We start from the raw sequence: 19,068 nt of genomic DNA, 5'->3' as shown, positions 1-19,068 counted from the left end.
TTCACTTGTACTTGAAATGACTGATTTTAGAGTTTTATTTGAAATCTTGACAAAATATTCTAAAAAGTATACATTGTAGTATTATTAATTTATTTAATTTGTTATAGAATTGCATTTTCATACATATAATCTGAATATTTAATTATATATTTCATGAAACTTTTTTTTATTTTATATTTAATATATATATATATATATATGTATGTATATATTTATTTATTTAAATGAAGAAATTTAATATTTAATTAAGATAAAAAATATTTAATTAAGTCTATAATTCTTATTCATTCATTCATTCATTCATTCATTTATCTATAGTAATAGTGGTGTTAAATAAGCTATGCATTATGGTTTATTAATTTAAGTTAGGTGTTTGTTTAAACTAATATGAGGAAGGTCCCGCATGGCCGATATTTTATTACATATTCTATTCTATTCTATTTTCACGAGAACAACTGATCATAAAGTGCATTAAAAGGCATTACAAATACTTTAATGCCTACAATTGTGTTTTTCATGCATTTCAGTTTAAGTACTGAACCCCAGAATCAGGCTCTTATACAGAATTAATATGTGTTTATATGACTTCCTAAATCATGCACAAACACGGCACGACTTGAGGAGCCCCTCTTCTGCCATCAGTATTCACTAACGCCAGCCAAGGCTTGGTAACAGCTGGTCCTACATTAATTAGTTTAAAGTATTTATTTCAACCATCTCAGCAGCAGATTGCGGCAAAACATAAGAGATTATTCCGAGCATCTGCAAATGCCCTGGAAACATCCAGCCAACCAACAGTTCAATATCAGCCGCCACTATTAAGACTTTACGATTCGAAATTCTTGGATGGAGGAAAGGCCAAGAGGAGTGCCGGGAATCCGTGGAGGGTCTCCTCCAATCTCTCCCTAATTTAACTAGCATTTTACTCCAGTTCATTACCGACAATGGGCGACCGACTAATGGATGCGTGTTTGCTTGCAATCAAATGTAACAGAAAAAAAAAAAAAAAAAAACGAAGAAAAGCTCTTTTTAATGCTGTTGGATGGCATTGTTGTGTGCCATAATAAACCGATCATGAAAACAGATTGAATTGTATGTAATTACTACATCAGAGAAATTGCAAGAGTCACATTCGTGGCTCTGATTCTTTAGATGCCAAACATGTAGCGAATCAGCAAATGAGAAACAATAGAGGAGAATTGGATGTCAGAAGCCTGTATTTGGTTTGCAGCCACCGTAGTCCTGGATTTAGTGTTGGCATTAATAATACATCATTGCTTAAACCAACTTCTGCTTTAGACTCAGCAGGATCGCGCCGCAAACACAATACTGGATCACAGGGTGGTTCATATTGCTTTGTTACTAGGAAACAATCTGTCATGCATTAGAAAGCAAACAGCACATTTCATCTCAAATGACCAATTCAGCTCTCAAATAACCGAAATTTGCCATTTTTTTGGTCAGTCTCCATTTACATTAGCCACACTTGACTGCGATTGTGTCTGTGAGCATTCTCTTGTTTCAAGCACTCCATTTTGGCCTGGCTTTAGCTGTTTATTTCCTGCCATTGGTCCAGAATCATTGACTTGGACTTAATTACAGTGCCAGACGCCAGCATGATGAAGAGAGCGAAGGAGAGAGCTGTGTTTTCCAGGTGATATTTCTCCACCGGGGCTGCCAGCAGCAGCTGTGACAGGTCCGTTTGCAGCTTTCTGCCTCAAAAAAATCTTTATGAAATCCTTTTAGGTCAGTCGTGTCACAAATAACATTTCACAACTGTTTCGCTGGATAATAGGAGCGGCAAATAAAAATGGGATGCTGTAAATACGACGCATTTGGAATGAAATGCCATAATTTAAAACAACGCACATACTCGCAATCACACGTAAACATACGCACACACTCGCGCGCGCCGTTCCCCCCTCCCGTGGCAGCAGTGGGAGTCCTTGACAGTGTGGTAGCAATGATAAATCACCTTTCCTGTTAATTCTCTAAGTCCTTATGTGTTGTGCTGCTAAAACAGGGGCTCAGAAATCGACTTGACAAACTATGAATGTAAAAAATATCACTTGGAGGGATCTGGGCTTATCTCCAATTTACATGTTATTAGATTTGTATTGCGAGCAGCATTTGGACAAGGCTGCGCTTAGAAGGGGAGAGTGAAAAAAAGATGTTTGCGATAAGAGAAGAAATGTCTCGAACTCCTCTCGAAAGCTTTTGATATCTTTGACGGAAAGTCACGACAAGGAGAGCGTAAACCACTCAACTGATTTTTAATATGATAGACAAGGCACTCTGCGATGAATTGAGCGGAAACCTTGGGAAATTTAGCAACATTCTTTCAATAAATAGCTTTAATTGACCTTGGGAGCTGAAAATGTGCCATATGTTGCAAGTTGCAGTGTTTGAATTGAGGTCCCAGCGGACCTTTCAGCTGATTTCTCCAATGAAGGCACTGAGCCGGAGGAGGGAGAGAGAGAGAAAGAGAGGGAAAAGCATTGCAGCATTTGGCTAGCCAGTCACTGTGATATATTGACAGGTGAAGCCTGTGTCCTTGCAAACCTGTGTTCCTCGCAGCAGGAGAATTGAATGTTTAAAACGTGGAGGATGTCAGTTTCCCACTCCGCAAAGGCTGCCGCTGCCTACAGCAGACAATTACATTTTATTTGACCTGCCAATGGGGCTGAAGAAGTTGCCTCCTTCCAGGGGAGTGGTTATGACCTTTCAGTCTCATAAATGGAGACAACAGTGCATTACACAGAGGCTAATCTTTAAAACTGCATCGTCTTCTCTCTCTTCTGCATTCCATTAAATATTTCCACAGCAAACTGTTTTTATTGACCTAACCCAAAGCTTATATAGCCTACTTTTAAAATGTCAGTGTCTGACTGCTGCCCATTTCCTTAACTGGTCTGTGTGAAGAAGCTCTTTAAAAAATGCAAAAGTATCACTAACTTTGAAAATAAGAATAAGCATTGATTATAAGAGCACCAAAAATACTTTACATACGAATTACATGACCCTATTCCCCTATCTCCTCTCCCACTGCTTCCTTTCTACTCTTGTACCGCCCCAAAAAAATACAAAATAAAATAAAATGACAAAATGGCAAAAATGACAAACATTTTAACAACTTAAAACAAAAATGAACATAAACAAACATACAATAAATAAATAAATATAAGAGAAAGGGAGAGCAAAATTTAAATTAATAGGCAGCATAGAAAAAAAAAGGATAAGAATGAAGACCAATCAGCTCTTAGTATGCAAATATTATAATAAATTTAAATTGAATTTGAACTGAGGTGAAAAACATAATGTAAAATTGCAATTTGAATTTTAATGCAAGAAAGAAGAATTTAAATAATTTGAAATGCAAAGAAAAGTCATGTAACTAATTTTAACTAGGAAATAAACTCTAAATTCTAGAGTTTTTTCTTTCTTTTTAAAATTTTAAAAGCCTAGAATATAGGCTTTATAGGCAGAATGAAAGATAGATAGACACAATAGAATGATAGATAGATAGATAGATAGATAGATAGATAGATAGATAGATAGATAGATAGATAGATAGATAGATAGATAGATAGATAGATAGATAGATAGATAGATAGATAGATAGATAGATAGATAGATAGATAGATAGAATATTAAAAAAAAAATCCAGAAAATCACATTGTATGATTTTTTAATAATTAATTTCCATTTTATTGCATGAAATAAGTATTTGATCACCTACCAACCAGCAAGAATTCTGGCTCTCATAGACCTGTTAGTTTGTCTTTAAGAAGCCCTCCTATCCTCCACTCATTACCTGTATTAATTGCACCTGTTTGAACTCCTTACCTGTATAAAAGACATCTGTTCCCACACTCAATCAATCAGACGCCAACCTCTCCACTATGGGCAAGACCAAAGAGTTGTCTAATTGTAGACCTGCACAAGGCTGGGATGGGCTACAGGACAATAGGCAAACATCTTGGCGAGAAGGCAACAACTGTTAGCGCAATTATTAGAAAATGGAAGAAATTCAAGATGACTGTCAATCTCCCTCGGACTGGGGCTCCATGCAAGATCTCGCCTCGTGGCGTATCAATGATCCTGAGAAAGGTGAGGGATCAGCCTAGAACTACACGGGAGGACCTGGTCAATGACCTGAAGAGAGCTGAGACCACAGTCTCAACGGTTACCATTACTAACACACTACACCGTCATGGATTAAAATCCTGCAGCGCGCGCAAGGTCCCCCTGCTCAAGCCAGGACATGTCCAGGCCCATCTGAAGTTTGCCAAAGACCATCTGGATGATCCAGAGGAGGCATGGGAGAAGGTCATGTGGTCAGATGAGACCAAAATAGAACTTTTTGGTATAAACTCCACTCGCCGTGTTTGGAGGAAGAAGAAGGATGAGTACAATCCCAAGAACACCATCCCAACCATGAAGCATGGGGATGGAAACATCATGCTTTGGGGGTGCTTTTCTGCAAAGGGGACAGGATGACTGCACCGTATTGAGGGGAGGATGGATGGAGCCATGTATCGTGAGATTTTGGGCAACAATCTCCTTTCCTCAGTAAGAGCATTGAAGATGGGTCGTGGCTGGGACTTCCGGCATGACAATGACCCCAAACACACAGCAAGGGCAACTAAGGAGTGGCTCCGTAAGAAGCATTTCAAGCTCCTGGAGTGGCCTAGCCAGTCTCCAGACGTGAACCCAATAGAAAATTTATGGAGGGAGCTGAAACTCTGTGTTGCCCAGCGACAGCCCCAAAATCTGAAAGATCTGGAGAAGACCTGTATGGAGGAGTGGGCCAAAATCCCTGCTGCAGTGTGTGCAAACCTGGTCAAGAACTACAGGAAACATCTGACCTCTGTAATTGTAAACAAAGGTTTCTGTACCAAATATTAATTTCTATTTTTCTATTGTATCAAATACTTATTTCATGCAATAAAATGGAAATTAATTAATTAAAAAATCATACAATGTGATTTTCTGGATTTTTTATATTTTTATTTCAATATTTTTTCAATATTTTCAATGATGAAAATTACAAATCTCTCCATTCTTTTTAAGTGGGAAAACTTGAAAAATCGGCAGTGTATCAAATACTTATTTGCCCCACTGTAGATAGATACATAGATAGATAGATAGATCTAGGACAACAACTAGATCTGCATTCCCTAAAGGAAATATCAGCGCTTGCAAGGCAGCAAGAGAAAATTTCCAATTTTAGGTAAGCTTAGATTTAAAGCTTTGTTCTGTGCAAATGACCCCTTACCAGAAAACAAACTCCTGAATCAGATGTTTGATGAATATCAATATATTGCTGCATTGCAAGCGCTGTAACTAAGGTACAAAACAAAACAGAAAAATTAGAAAAAGACAAAAGAAATGAAAGGGAAAGCAATTCTACCTTTACAGCATGTGTACACATGCAGACCACAGTTAAGAAATGTGTGCTGTGATCCGTAGTGGGCAAATTCCTTTAGAATGACTTAAAGGTGCATATGTTGCGCATATGGGCATGGCGAACACAGACACTATGGCATTCGTGTTATGGAAACACGGCTATCTACTGCAGAACCGCTAACCCAGCTCACACCCACTCAGCTTTGCTCTTTTCTGCTCTTTAATTCCAAGATGAAAATTAGCCATTACCAAATTCCTGCTTAGAGTCAAAGTCAAGTGCTGGAGTCGGTCGGCCCTGGATTAACAGGTAACATTTGGCTTGGAAAGCCTTATCTCTGAGAAATGCACTGTGGTGTTTCTCTCTCTCTCTCTCTCCACTAATGTTCCCTACACTTAGAGATTAAATCGCTTGCTGCACAAACCCATTTGAGAGCACAAGGAAGGTGAGGGGGATAATCAGCACAGGCACTGGGCCGTGTTTCCTAAACGCGCTCCCAAACATTACTGTGCACGGGCATAAAATTAGCGTCAGGACCTTAAAACGCTGACATTTCGCATGACTTTTGGGAAAGTGACACCATCATATTTTCTTGTAGGATATCATTAAATTTCAACTGCCCTGTGGCAGAGACTTTCCATTAATAACCAATTCTGTGTGTCACTCCGCGCCCCTCTTCTGAAATAATGAGTCCTTTGGTTTGGCTTAATAAATTGAAACATATTCTCAAGGCCACGCTGAAGACAGCCGCACAGATGGGCAGGCGAAGGGGAGGAAATGTTCATAAATCCTTAACTGTCGCACACGGTCAGGGATAAAAACAAAAGCAGCCTTTATGGTGAGCAGTTCAACACCAGAGAAAAAAACAGGCCTTGTGTGGTTTAAACTGTAGCAGGAGATCAAACCACAAACTGTGAAGATTATAAAACACGTTCACAGTGCAGAAAATCTTAGATCAAATAAATAATGGAGAAAAAAGACTTTTGCGATTATTTGGCTACTTCCTTCTCTAAAACATCTAACACATTACAGTTTTTAGCAAAAAGCAATGCATCTCAGTATAGCTTTCTATCATTATATACTTCAATCATCATAACAGGAGAGTCAGATTAATGCATTTTTTTAATAGTTCAAATAGACCTGTGGCTTTGCGGTTCAATCCCATTTGCCCTGTTCTCAGCATGGCATGAGTACTTACAGTAAGTACTGCCGCATAGTTTGATTGCATTATTATTGCATTATTTTCACTGTTGTTGATATTGTCAAAATTATCAACATTTTGTAACTTATCGAAAGAAATATTCTTAGACTTTGGACTTTAATTTGACCCCAAAATTAAAATTCTGTCATTAATTATTTATCCTGTCATTCTAAAACTATATTTGTACCTTATTCTGTGAAACATAACATAAATTACATTTTTAAGTTTTGACTTTTGTGTTCCACAGATTCATGCTTTGTGATTCCATGTTCAGTATTGTCACAAAAAAAATCTTATTTTCTGGTGGTGGGCCACACAGCAGCAGTAATGCAAAGAGTCTCTGATGCAAACCCCAGCAGAAGAAGATATCTTGTCTTTTTATACTGCCCGTGTCATATTTATTGCATAAAGGTCAGAGTGTTCATTTGTTCAAAGTCAGCGTTTTTCCATGCTCCTCCATGTAATAAATGCAGAGGGGATGTCATTATTGGACCGCTGAGGATTAAAGGCTTGACTGCCTGTGATGACTGCATAAAAAAGCCCCTCCGCTACTTTTGTTTCTTCAAGTGAGCGTCCTACAGGAAGATCGTTCTTGGTATACAATGACAACCATCATTGTCGTAAATAGACACTCCTCAAAGGTGGATGGAGCATTGGTGAGAAAGGGTTGCGTAACCCGATTAATAAAGGTAAAGACGGATGAGTAACTAATGCTCTCAAAGGCCTTTGAATTAATTGCCTTTTGAAAAGCAAATGTATTCAGGTCTCGTATGTAGTGGAGGGTCTTGTTTACGGTCTTCATTGGGGAGGGGGGGGGGGGGGGGGGGGGTCATCATTAGGGTCTGGAAATCGAACATGTTGCTTTTTTAGGATGGGGGCGTTATTATTAACATGTATTACAAGAGGAATCAGGCCAGATTGAGTCTATTTATTGATCACTGAATGCTTACTGGTACACACCTGAAAGCTAGATTACTACAATCACACTCCGGGAAGCCTCCTGCGCAATCTAGTGCTAATCATCTCTAGAGATGGGTATGTACAAACGTCTTTATTTATTTTTGTTAACGGGAAATGTCCTCAGCTCACATCTGGTTGAATTTTCTACATCTTTCAAGAATATGCACATCGGCGTCCTTACACAGAAACAAATGCCTTCCACATTTTACACACAATGACACTAGAAATTCAAACAAGGAGTAAAAAACTCGACATAATCAAAACACTTTGATAGAACAAACACTGAGAAATGGAAGATAGTCTGCAGTCTGATCACAGTGGAGTGCGTTCCGTCGAAGACGGGCGGACATATTAATGTGATTCGCAGCAATCCTACAGGGAATGAGGATGTTTGGGGCGACAATCGACTCTGGCACTAATCCAGGCTCTATGTACTGAGCCGCTTTGGAGACTGAAGATGAAAGACAAAAAGAAATGTAAATGTAAACTTTTTAAAAAGCAGAGCTTAGGAGCCCTCTCTCTCTGCCTCTCGTGCCCTCGTGAGCAGAAGAAAATGGATGCAAATCCATTTGCGTCTGGTTCACAGCTATAAAAAAATACTTAGGATTTTTAAAAGCGGGTGATGTGTTAAACGTGTGGAAATCTGTTTTGATAACATTATTCATAACACTGGCTTTGCGCAGCTTGAATTAATAACACTCCATTTACAGATGGAAGAAAGCTGGCATGCTATTTCCAGTTAAAGAGATTAATTTTTAAACACCTAATTGACAGGCCGGGGTTAGACGGGATAAGCAACAGCATCTCCGGGCCTGTGGCTGCAAAGTCAAGGTGACTGGAACACTTAGGCGAGCTTTCAAATGCTGCGAGAGAGAAGAGAATTAGTCCTCCCGCAATTTTTCTCCTCCCCCTATTCTCTTTTATTAGGAACGATTTTGTTCGCAGTCAAAGGATATAACAGCCCTAAGTATCCGTTGATAATTATGGAACAGAGAACATTTTTAAATTTGACACACTTTGCCCTAAACTCAGCAGCTTAATAAGAGAGCAGCACTACTGTGTGAGCGCTCCAATGTGACATTAAAGGGATAGTTCAACTAAAAATGAAATTCTAACAGCCTTGTGTCGTTCCAAACCTGCACGCTCTTTTCTTTTCTGCAGAATACAGGAGAAGATGTTCTGAAAGTGAATGGGGTCCAAACAACAAAACAAAATGATCCCTTTAGTGAAGTGACATTCAGCCAAGTGAAGTATTACGAGTTTTGATGAAACTACAAAGTGGAATATGTGTTTTAATCAGCAAAACATCTTTTAAAATTGTTACGTCTGGTAAATCAGCTTCAAAACATGCTGTTTACAAAACAAAACTGTGCACGCAAACCAGTGATCTTTGAGGTATTTAATTGTTATGTCTAGGAAGTCTGGGTCATAGAAAGTCAGGGTCAGCCTTACCTTAACACAACAGTTGTTTTTAAGCTTTTCGCATTTTGAATCACAAATGAGCAGAAACGGCATTGCTAATTGTTACATTTCGTCTGTCCAAGGGCAAACAAATGATAAATTTGTTCACAGCAGTGCGCATGCCGTTAAGGGCAGATGCTCGGATATGTACTTAGAATTAACAAAGAGACTGTCCGTGCAGAATATGGAATCTCATTCATTGTAATTGCCCTTCTAGTGCAAAACAAAAAAGAAAGTCGCTTGCAAACTGAGAGGAAGAAAAACGGTGGAAGTAGTCAAAAAATGAAGCCCTAACCCTCCAGGCCAAGAGCTGCATCTTTTCTTTTTATCAGATCAGGTGTCTCTGCAGCACATTGCTCCCTTTGAAATGAAGGGTAACATAAAACGGCCCTGGCGTGTTGTGATGGACAAGGAGATTTCACCTTCTCTAGTGAATGATAATACATTATTAAATTTGCCTCTCTGCTCGCGAGATACTCTTAGCTGACCACAGCATATTTATCTCTCTATCTAAGCCTTACATCTTGGCAGGAGAAAGCATTCTGTCACTTTTAAGGCATTTCAAAGATTAGAAAGAACCACTTGCTTTTCAACATTCCTAAAAGCACTGTCTTTCTTGTGGAATGTGATTAGCAGTCCATGGTATCACGTAATGGAACATTCATGAGGGAGAACAAATATCCAAATGAAGCACCGTGTCCTGGAGGGACGGCCCACGTTTGCATCATCAGCACTATTTGTTTCGCTGCTCGCAAACTTGATTGATCCTCTATTGAATGATTTTTTTTTTCCGCACCCCTTCATTTCGACAGAACACACTGACAAGTTGTTTGATCATACACTGTGATTGTCTGCCAAGTCACATTTCAGATCCCCATGGCTAATGATCCAGCCTTTTGTCTTAGGAAAAGTCGGCCGAGTCAGCACAAGCTTCAGTCCGTTTCACTTTTGAAGTCAAAACCACAAGGACACTTAAAAAGGCGATAGAAAACATGCTTGGAAAGCAAGTGTGTCTGATGAAAGGAGAGTGTGCAAGTTTATATGATCAGACGTGGAGTTAAAGAACCGGAAGTCTGTAGTAAGTAACATGTTTGCTAAGCAAAAACCAATGTCTCTATAATGATGCAAAATGGCGTCATAAAACTGCCGGACTGGAAACATTTCTAAACTATGTATCTACTGTATTGCTCAATAGTTTTGGCTTCTGGTTTCTTTCTCCAACAAACCCAATGATCAGACACCTGCATATATTAACAGAAATCAGAGTAACACATTACAAATAATGCTTGTTAAGCAGTCAATCAAAAGTAGGGAGTAATTTATAATAATACCTTTTAAATGTTTAGCAGTTACTTATGTAATACATATAACAGTTACTGTTTCTGCCGCAGAGTAAAACAATATTTTCTTATAATTTCTTGTAATTATGACTTTACATCTCCCATCTGTGTCAAATCTAACAATGTAACTTTATTTCTTATTGTAAAATCTGTCGCAATTAACTTTTTTTTTTCTCTGAGGCTTTGTCTTTCATAGTTACAAGTACACTTCCATCATAATTTCTGTATTTACAGACAAAAACAGTGGAAAACATCTCCCTCTCCCATAATCATGCCTTTAAACATGCTATATGATACAGCATCAATCATCATACTGTTTACTTTGCTCAAAAGGTCCATAGGATTTGTACAATTTCCTGCAGTACGCTAAGTGAAATTAGCCAGATTATTTCTCAAGCGTTACGCTCTAAATGAAATAAAGCCTCCGTCCTTGGGGTTTGTGAAGACAATTACATCAGCAAAGCAATCTAATGAGTTTCCATTCTTGCACTGCAAGAACAATATCTAATTCTACCAGATGCAAAAAAAAAAAAAAAAAAAACAGTAGACTTCCCCACTCTCTTCACATCTATTAAATTTGATGTCAGGAAACTTGAAAAATCCAAGATCCATCTGCAAGTTACAATACACAAATGCAATGTTACATGTAATCAGACTAACCATAAAAGAACGAAAGCATGGTTTGTGTAGACCACACTTTTTTTTTTTTTTTTTAATGATTCACTTTTTTCTCTTTGATTTCAGTTTTTAAAAGCATAGAACTTTTATTTTCATGTCTTTTGATGTTCTTGGGGATGAGGTATTTTATGATGAAATCATATAATGGCTAACACATGTTTCGCCATTCACGGACCAGCTGGCAAATTATCGGAGTGATACTGCGGCTGCCATGCTCCATTATTCATATGACTGCATCTCTGCGCTTGTCTGTTTGGCCAAATCAGATCTGTTTATTCCACGCACATTTAATGCTGAATTCAGAGGAGGGGGTGTATGCATCAATCACCCGCAAAACTGAAGTCTTGATGTACTGTCAACAGAGAGACTCGGTGACGGTGCGGTGTTGCTTCAAAGTTTCACAATATGCCTGTGATGAGGATGTGGTCATTTGCGAATTTGAATAACATGGTAACTATCAAAAGGGGAAAGGGTAATAATCATATAGACTTGTCAAATGGAGACATCAAGATGATTTGTAGCAATACTTTCAATAAGGAGTAATGATTAATGTAGACTTCACAGAAAGATACTAAATGATTTTGTGATCAGATGTGTTTTCGAAGCACAATTTGAAGCATTATTATAAAATGTGGTACAACAAACTACTGGAAAAGTGCTTGTGCATTTTTACAATATGAACGTTTACACAAATCAAATTTTGCATAACTAAACACATGCCATGGGGCATCAACATTACATTGCCACTCATCAATGTCATCAAATGTGACTCATCTGTGATGATCAATAATACAAGAATAATTTATGTGAGAGCAGCTCTCATTTGGTAAAAACAAACCTCTACCATTCCTTTGGGCAACAGAAACTGTTTGCAGTTATTATCCCATAAATTACTCGTCTAGTGTTGTTATTGTGCTCCGCTTAGCTACAGCTCCCGCCCATATGTGGATATATTCACGAGCGGCTCCCCCAAGGAGAGGAACCATGTTAAATGTTTGATGTCCAAAATGAGTTTACTGCCAAAGGCTTTAGAGCCTTTCAAATTTCCTTGTTTGTCAACTACCTGCTGTTTCACAAGAGCGAGGCTTGTCAAAAACAATTCTGACAGATTCCCTTTGTGAAGAAATTCAATTAGTCCAGACTTTATAATAAATGTGAGCGAACTGTTCGCTTTTTTGCTTCACTTCAAGGTGAGGCGCCACTTAAAGCTGTCTAACTTCTAATGCCAGAGAAATGCTGGCAAAAAAAAAAAAAGAATGACAGAGATAAAGGATACCATACAGTATTATTTTACACAACTTTTAATTTTTTAACTCAGAGTGATAGAATTGTGGTAATATAACTTACACTGACAAGTGACCGTCTTTATGAGTCAAATCATTCAATTCAAACAATACTTTGAAAAACAGTGATTTCTTCAAGAACAAAACGGGTCACTGTCATTGAGTGCATTACTGAATCATTCACTATATTGATTTGTTCAAAACCACAGATTAATTTATTACTAAAACAAGTGAATGAGTCATTGTTGCATTAACTCGATATTGCATAATTTATAGCAATATTGTGTCTAAAATGTAAGCCACTTAATACTAACTTTTTGTTAACTGTTGTGCGAGTCATTTAATCATGTATTCATTTCTGATTTATTTAGGAACAAAAAAACAGTACTGTGTGTTGCTTTGTTATAAGCAACAATTCCGCTTTGACTTTGTTTGGAATTATTTTCTATTGGGGAGAACAAAAATACATAATATAAAAGCCAATATTGTGTCTAAAATGTAAGCTATTAATGTCTTGTTTACTGAACTGTTGTATTGAAGAGGTGCAGTTCATAATGGCACTCTTGCTAAATATGAAGCGTTTATCAAAACGGACAAGACACAAAGACCCTGAACCCATCTACTACCGTTAGCCCGCTTGGATACAGGTGACGTCGACACCTCAAACGTAATATTTCGCACTGAAGCGAAAGTGCACGCCGTAGTATTAATTTAATGCTCTGCCACGACCATAAAGATCAAACAAGTGGAGAAATATCATTAAACCATTGGAATGTAATCTCATTTGTCTAAACAAACTGATCCAATGAACAACCCTAATTAAAAAGGCTGCCATAAACAAAAGCAGGCCAAGCCAGAGGAGCCCCTCCTCTTTAACAATGGGGCACATTTATTTTATTAATCTAATGCATCATGTATCATATCATTACAGTTCAATATATCTATCATTAATTTTATTCCCTTCACTTAAGGCTTTTATTGGGATTACTTTGGTTATTAGTTGGTCTAATGTATTGGTTACCTCCAGATCCGGCGCTACGATCTCTCTCATCTTGCGGCATAAACCTGTGCGTGTTATTCAAATTGCCTCATTTATTATGATAGCTTCCTCATGTAAATTGTGCTGACTGCTCGCCCTTGCACAGTCCTCATTAGACTAATGAAAACCTTCAAACGAAAAAACTAAACAACCTGCCAAATAAAGGTCTGAGGTTATTATGAAAATTACAACTCTGGGAGCCAGGAGAAGCTCTGTTCATTAATTCATGCTCAGCAAATTGGTAACTAATTTAGTTGCACTCCTCTGCATTAATGGATTATTTTATAAAAATGTTTTCCACAGCCCGAGACCTTTGCCGCACACGTTAGAGAGCTTTGGATTCTAATCAAGAGGAGTGACATATTAAGCATGCCAAGCATCTGAATGATAATGCAGCGGTGATGCAAATAGACAATGTGGATTTTCACTCGGTCGGAGAGAATCAGTTGCAATCTAACTCAATTGATATCTAAAGGGGCTGGTGGAACCATGGCATGCTGGGGGATTAGACGGATCCATCTCCACATCTCTATTGGGCAACAACAGGAAAAAATGTTCTGCGGAATCACACGTGTTGTGATAATGTTATCATAAACAGGCCAAGATGTCAGCGGTGTCAATCCAGACGTACAGTACACAATCAGTCACTAGAAACATCAGCTCAGGGCTGAACAAAACACATCGACTGCACACACCAATCCCCTTAAGACCCACACAAACACCTCATCTCCACCCCCCCGCCCATCACACCTAAGGTTTGACCTGTAAATTCATATAATCATGCTAATTACTTTGATTCACAGCCTTGCTCGGTCTATGGGAGAGACCTACACAGCGCCTCCTCTCCGGGCAGATCCAGCAGGGGACGCGCAGCCCAGTGATTTCCACCGTGGTTTTAATGTCATTATCACCCTCTCCAACACTTCCCCAGCCCTGCCTTCGGCCTGGAGAGAATACTCAAATCTATTATTTGCTTCAGTTTGTGTTTAATGCAAAGCATGTGAAAGGACACTTCATTTTTTCTTTGCCAGACCAAAGTAAATAGTGAAAAGTATAGACATTTGTCAATTGTTAAGATTTCTTCAACTTTATACACAAAAGATAGAGCACTCTGTGTTCATTATTTCTGTTCAGACCTTTGTGAGATTGTTCAGTAATATTGGGAATATTATTATAATATAAAATAAACATTTTATTTGAATATATTTTAAATGTAAATTATACCTTTGATGGCAAAGCTGAATTTTCAGCAGCCATTACTACAGTCTTCAGGGTGGAAACAATTCTTATTAATATCAATGTTGAAAAAAGTTGTGCTGCTTAATATTTTTGTGGAAATGGGAATATATATTGTTCAAAAGAACAATTTATTTGAAATAGTGAATACATTTACAACATAAAAAATTTGTTTTACTTTTGATATTTTTATGTATCCTTGCCTGTATTAATGGCAGTATTAAGTTCTTATTAATTAGCAATTGTCATTTCCAAAAAAATATCAATATTTTGAGTATCACAGAAACCAAAACATGACTTGACATGCACAGGAGTGTCATACTCAAAAGTTTTTTCACAAACATTTCCAAAAAATTAAAACAATAGTGTTATTTGTTAGTGTTAATTAGTGTTATTTAATGTACTGAACGCTGACCTTTCTCCAGGTGCATTCTCTTAGCCTCGTGGCCGATGTCGTGAGTTGCCAGATCGCCCTCTTTAGGCCCTGGTAAGATGCTGGGAGACAGGCCCAGTAACGCCTGGTTCATCGACAGTCCGTTCTGATGCACAGCTTTGAGAGAACACAGAGACACATTATTCCCATCTCGACACGCTCTCAATCGACAACGCAAAACACCTCGAGTGATAAATAATGATTCTAGTTGAAAAGAGCCCTCGTCGTCCAGTGGCCAGAGAAGGTGAATACGTCCTTGGCTTTCAACGGTTTGTGACTTGTGGTATACCTCATCTCCAAATCAATGCGCCAGTCAATCAAAATCACATTTGCCACTCTGCCTGGCGCAAGCAATTCTCAATGCAATTCTCTATAACATCTGAGAAGAGGCGACAAAAAAAAAAAACCTCTTTACAAAAACCTGTGAAAGTCTGAGACCACTAGTAAAAATAGTTTTTAATACAATTCCTCCACTACAAATTATATTATTAGCATAATGATTTCAGCAAAAATTTAATTAAAAATAAAAAAGGTCAAATGTAAACAGTTATGTTACTAATTAAATAATGGGGTTTGCTTCAACGACAACACTATGGAGCAGCATGAACTCCTGAAGTTTGCATAAAATGTCACAAATTGAATTTGAGTTGTGGCTTAGAAATTGAGTCTTATTAATATGCCTTACTGTCTTATTTATTTTACATATAAAATGAATTCATTAAAAAATATATTTCCAGGTTAAAATCCAATATAATGTAACATTCAGACCTCAAATAAGTTTTGAATTAAAATAAACAGTTACTCGCTAAGACACTGCTCCCAGAATAACATCATAAAACATGGTAGCATATTTCAGAGATGACGAGAAACATATATACAGGCTCTCTCAAGTGATTAAGGACATTGTTTTTATTTTATGACACAGCTAATGATGAAAACATTTGAGGTCTGTTTTGAGCCAGATCAAAACTTAAAGATTAAAAAAAGACAGCTAATATCTCTTTGCCATCTGTTGAAAACAACAGAAAGAGGGGAGGGACGCACATGCGCTACACTCTTAACAAGAGGCATTTTTAGTGCGGTATTTAGTAGCACGTGTGCAGAGACGCTGGAAGAGACAAGGGAGAGGAATTGAGAGACAAAGAGAGTGGGAGAGAGATTTATGAGGTGAACATACGCATTCTGTCGGAGGAGCTCTCCGTGTGCGCGGGAGAGCTGGAGACGCTGCTGCTGCGCTGGGATGAGGGACGGCTCCCCGGCCTCCTGCCGTCTTCCAGAGAGGGGGCAGGGGAGGGACTGTCGGGGACCCGTTCCTGCACAGCCAACAGGAAAAACAAACACAGCCAGGGCGGCCATTACATGACACACTCTTTTCAGCAACACACTTCCACGGACACACAAGCGTCTGTGCTTTTTTCTTCTCTTCTTTTTTTTTTTTTTTTTGAGACACCGTCCCCCCACCCCTTCTTCTGCATCCTTTCCTTGCTTTCTTTCCCAGGCTATTGTCTGACAGACTGCTCCCCGCAATGCCGTATGAAAGCATGGATCACGCACCACCCAGCCCCCTCCACCTTCCCTCAATGGCTGATGAGAGATGTGCACGACACAATGAGAGAACGGCGCCGTGGGTTACCTTAATCACTGATGTCACCATTCGGGATGGGGCACTCTGTCCCTGTGCTGCGGCGGACATATTGGCGATGGTTCTGAGGTGGTTCATCTGACTCATCGCCATGGTGACGGATGCGGGAGGCAGGCTGACAGGGATCAGGGGGTGGGGCATCATCATAAACGGCAGTTCCAAGCCTGAAGATGAGAGAGGAGAGTAGCTGATTAATTAATCATTTCTGGCATTAAGTTGTGTGCAAATGGAAGACGCGTGTGCGACAGAAAAGAAAGCGTACTGCTGAAGAAGAGAGTAAGATTTAAAGGAGAAACACTATGAATTATTCACATGTGACCTATTGTGCAAGCGCTGTGGCTTACCAAGTAAATATTCATTAAATAATAATCGTCACATTAGATACTGTATTACATTAAAGCTACTGATGACTATAAAAAAATAAATAAATGCAGCATTTTGGAGCCATTACGGTCATTAGAAACATAAATATTCACTTTCGTTGTTAATAATACATATCGCTGTTAATAATATATAGCGTTACAGCGATTACATTCATAATATCCTAATAATTGTGAAATTTAAGCTTATCTTTATTATATTGGGAAAGGGAAAAATTATGGAAATACTTAACCATTAATAGTAAATGCATTCCAAATATCTGCGGAAAAATAAGGCAAACATGAAAGGCATTAGTGAAAATGAGCAAAAACGAGCCAATTAAAACTAAGTGTGTATCATGAGATGCCTACAAGCTAATTACCAGTATTTGTGCCATAAACTCCATTACTTGTATAACAGAGTGCATTTATAACGTCATTTCAAGTCCTTGATATTTACACGGGACTGAAATAATTAAGACGTACAAGTATTTTGATGACAAAACCCAGATCCTGAATGCGAATGTCCTGCTAAACTCATACATATAACTAAGGCAAACTGTGCTACATTCTTAGACAGTGATTAAATGGGTAGAAAGGAAGCTGTCCCGCTTTTTCAAAGGACATATGCACACAAATAAGGTCACAGCCTGGTGTGTGTCCCTGAACTAAAGACCCACTCACTCCCACTCCTGACTTTGAACTAAAGGATCAAAAGTAACTGAGAGAAATTTCGGTCTCGGACGGTCAAAGGCACCACTCGAGCACTTGAAAGACAACTTGAGTGTTCGCAGTGGATCCGATCGCGCGAGCGGGCGGCCCCTGCTCCGTCCCACACTTCCCCTTTTATCGCCCGGCTCAAGGTAACAGGAGACACAGAGGGATAATCCAGAGAGTTGTTTTTGTACGAAATATCAGTGGCCAAGGGCTGTGAGAGAGTCTACATCAGAAAAATAAAACCAAAAAAAAAAGGAAGATGGTGGGTGGGGAGGGGGTCCCTTCAGTGTCACCGCTACTCGGAGAAGCATTGTACATTTCCATAAGAAAGATGACCAGCAGATGCACAGGGAAAACACATTCCCCGACTTTAAAAAGGAGGCGGAGATTAAAAGAACGAGAGGCCAAGCAGCACCTTGTAAAGGCGTCTCTCCTCGAGTGCCGAGTCTGAATCAATTACCGCTCGCAGGACCGGACTCAATTAAAACCTGCCATGGCACCAGCGTGTGATTGCAGGATACTTACAGCGCCACGTCGAAACAAATTGAGAGAGGCATTCATGCACGTATCTACCTTTCAGAGCTTTCAAGAGCCGGATTGAGTGCCGGCGCGTCTTTGTGATTCGCTCAAGAAGATCTGACTGGATTTCAGGAAATCAACATTTACAAGAGAGGGGAGAAACGTATTAAAGTCTGATATGACTTTGCTTTTGTCATTTAAATAGGCATCCTTTATCAGCCTGCCGGTGAATGATGTCTGTTTTGTTGACCGACTTCCACAAAGCAAAACTCTGCATGTGTGAACGACTGCGGTCTTACAGTAGCAGACTGCTCTCAGGGGCCTAATCTCTCTCCCTCTCTCCCCTCGTCCCACCTCCTTTCATGTTCCGCCATCCTTAAGTGATGTTTCAGCCATAATGGCCTATTGAAAAGCATAAGAAAACATGATACAAGCTAAAAGAGGTCCACCAATGCTTTTCAGACAGACTGAAAGGAGATGAACTGTGGATGTCTAGAATCCAGATGTCTGATGAAACAGTCGCATTGTTCATCAACAGTTTTTTTCCCCTTCTTTTGTAGTTTTCAAAAAATGTATCTCCAAACAAAACCCCTTAAGACACTGTCAAGGCCATTTTACCTTGTTAATAAAGAGTTTTATTTCATAAATATACCTTTTTTCTGTTGTGCTGTAGATTATTGATTAAATTACAAAAGGACAAAATCAATGAAAATATAAGAAACCTGAGCAGTTCATTTATACTTTTTCAAAATGTAAAGATTCAGATGATTTTTGTCAGTTCAAATTTACAGTA

At 38.8% G+C, this 19,068-nt stretch overlaps 1 protein-coding gene across 12 annotated transcripts in view; it reads right to left on the bottom strand.

Moving 5' to 3' along the window:
- Window positions 1-19,068, bottom strand: part of LOC306876478 (dachshund homolog 1-like) — a 112,751-nt gene that overhangs the window by 14,238 nt on the left and 79,445 nt on the right. For 3 of the 12 annotated variants that reach the window (XM_079427675.1, XM_079427679.1, XM_079427680.1), the window contains exons 4-8: window positions 17,294-17,320; window positions 16,672-16,844; window positions 16,216-16,351; window positions 15,021-15,155; window positions 14,161-14,313 (exon numbers count right to left, since the gene is read on the bottom strand). In XM_079427675.1, coding sequence (XP_079283801.1) covers window positions 14,161-14,313; window positions 15,021-15,155; window positions 16,216-16,351; window positions 16,672-16,844; window positions 17,294-17,320 — 624 coding nt within the window. The remainder of the gene's footprint in view (window positions 1-14,160; window positions 14,314-15,020; window positions 15,156-16,215; window positions 16,352-16,671; window positions 16,845-17,293; window positions 17,321-19,068) is intronic. The other 9 variants (XM_079427682.1, XM_079427681.1, XM_079427683.1 and 6 more) reach the window with 3 other exon arrangements.

This window comes from Barbus barbus, assembly GCF_936440315.1.
Source record: "Barbus barbus genome assembly, chromosome: 10".
NCBI classification, from domain to species: domain Eukaryota; kingdom Metazoa; phylum Chordata; class Actinopteri; order Cypriniformes; family Cyprinidae; genus Barbus; species Barbus barbus.
The sequence above is the reverse complement of the archived record's forward strand: the minus strand, read 5'-3'. Positions and strand labels throughout refer to the sequence as shown.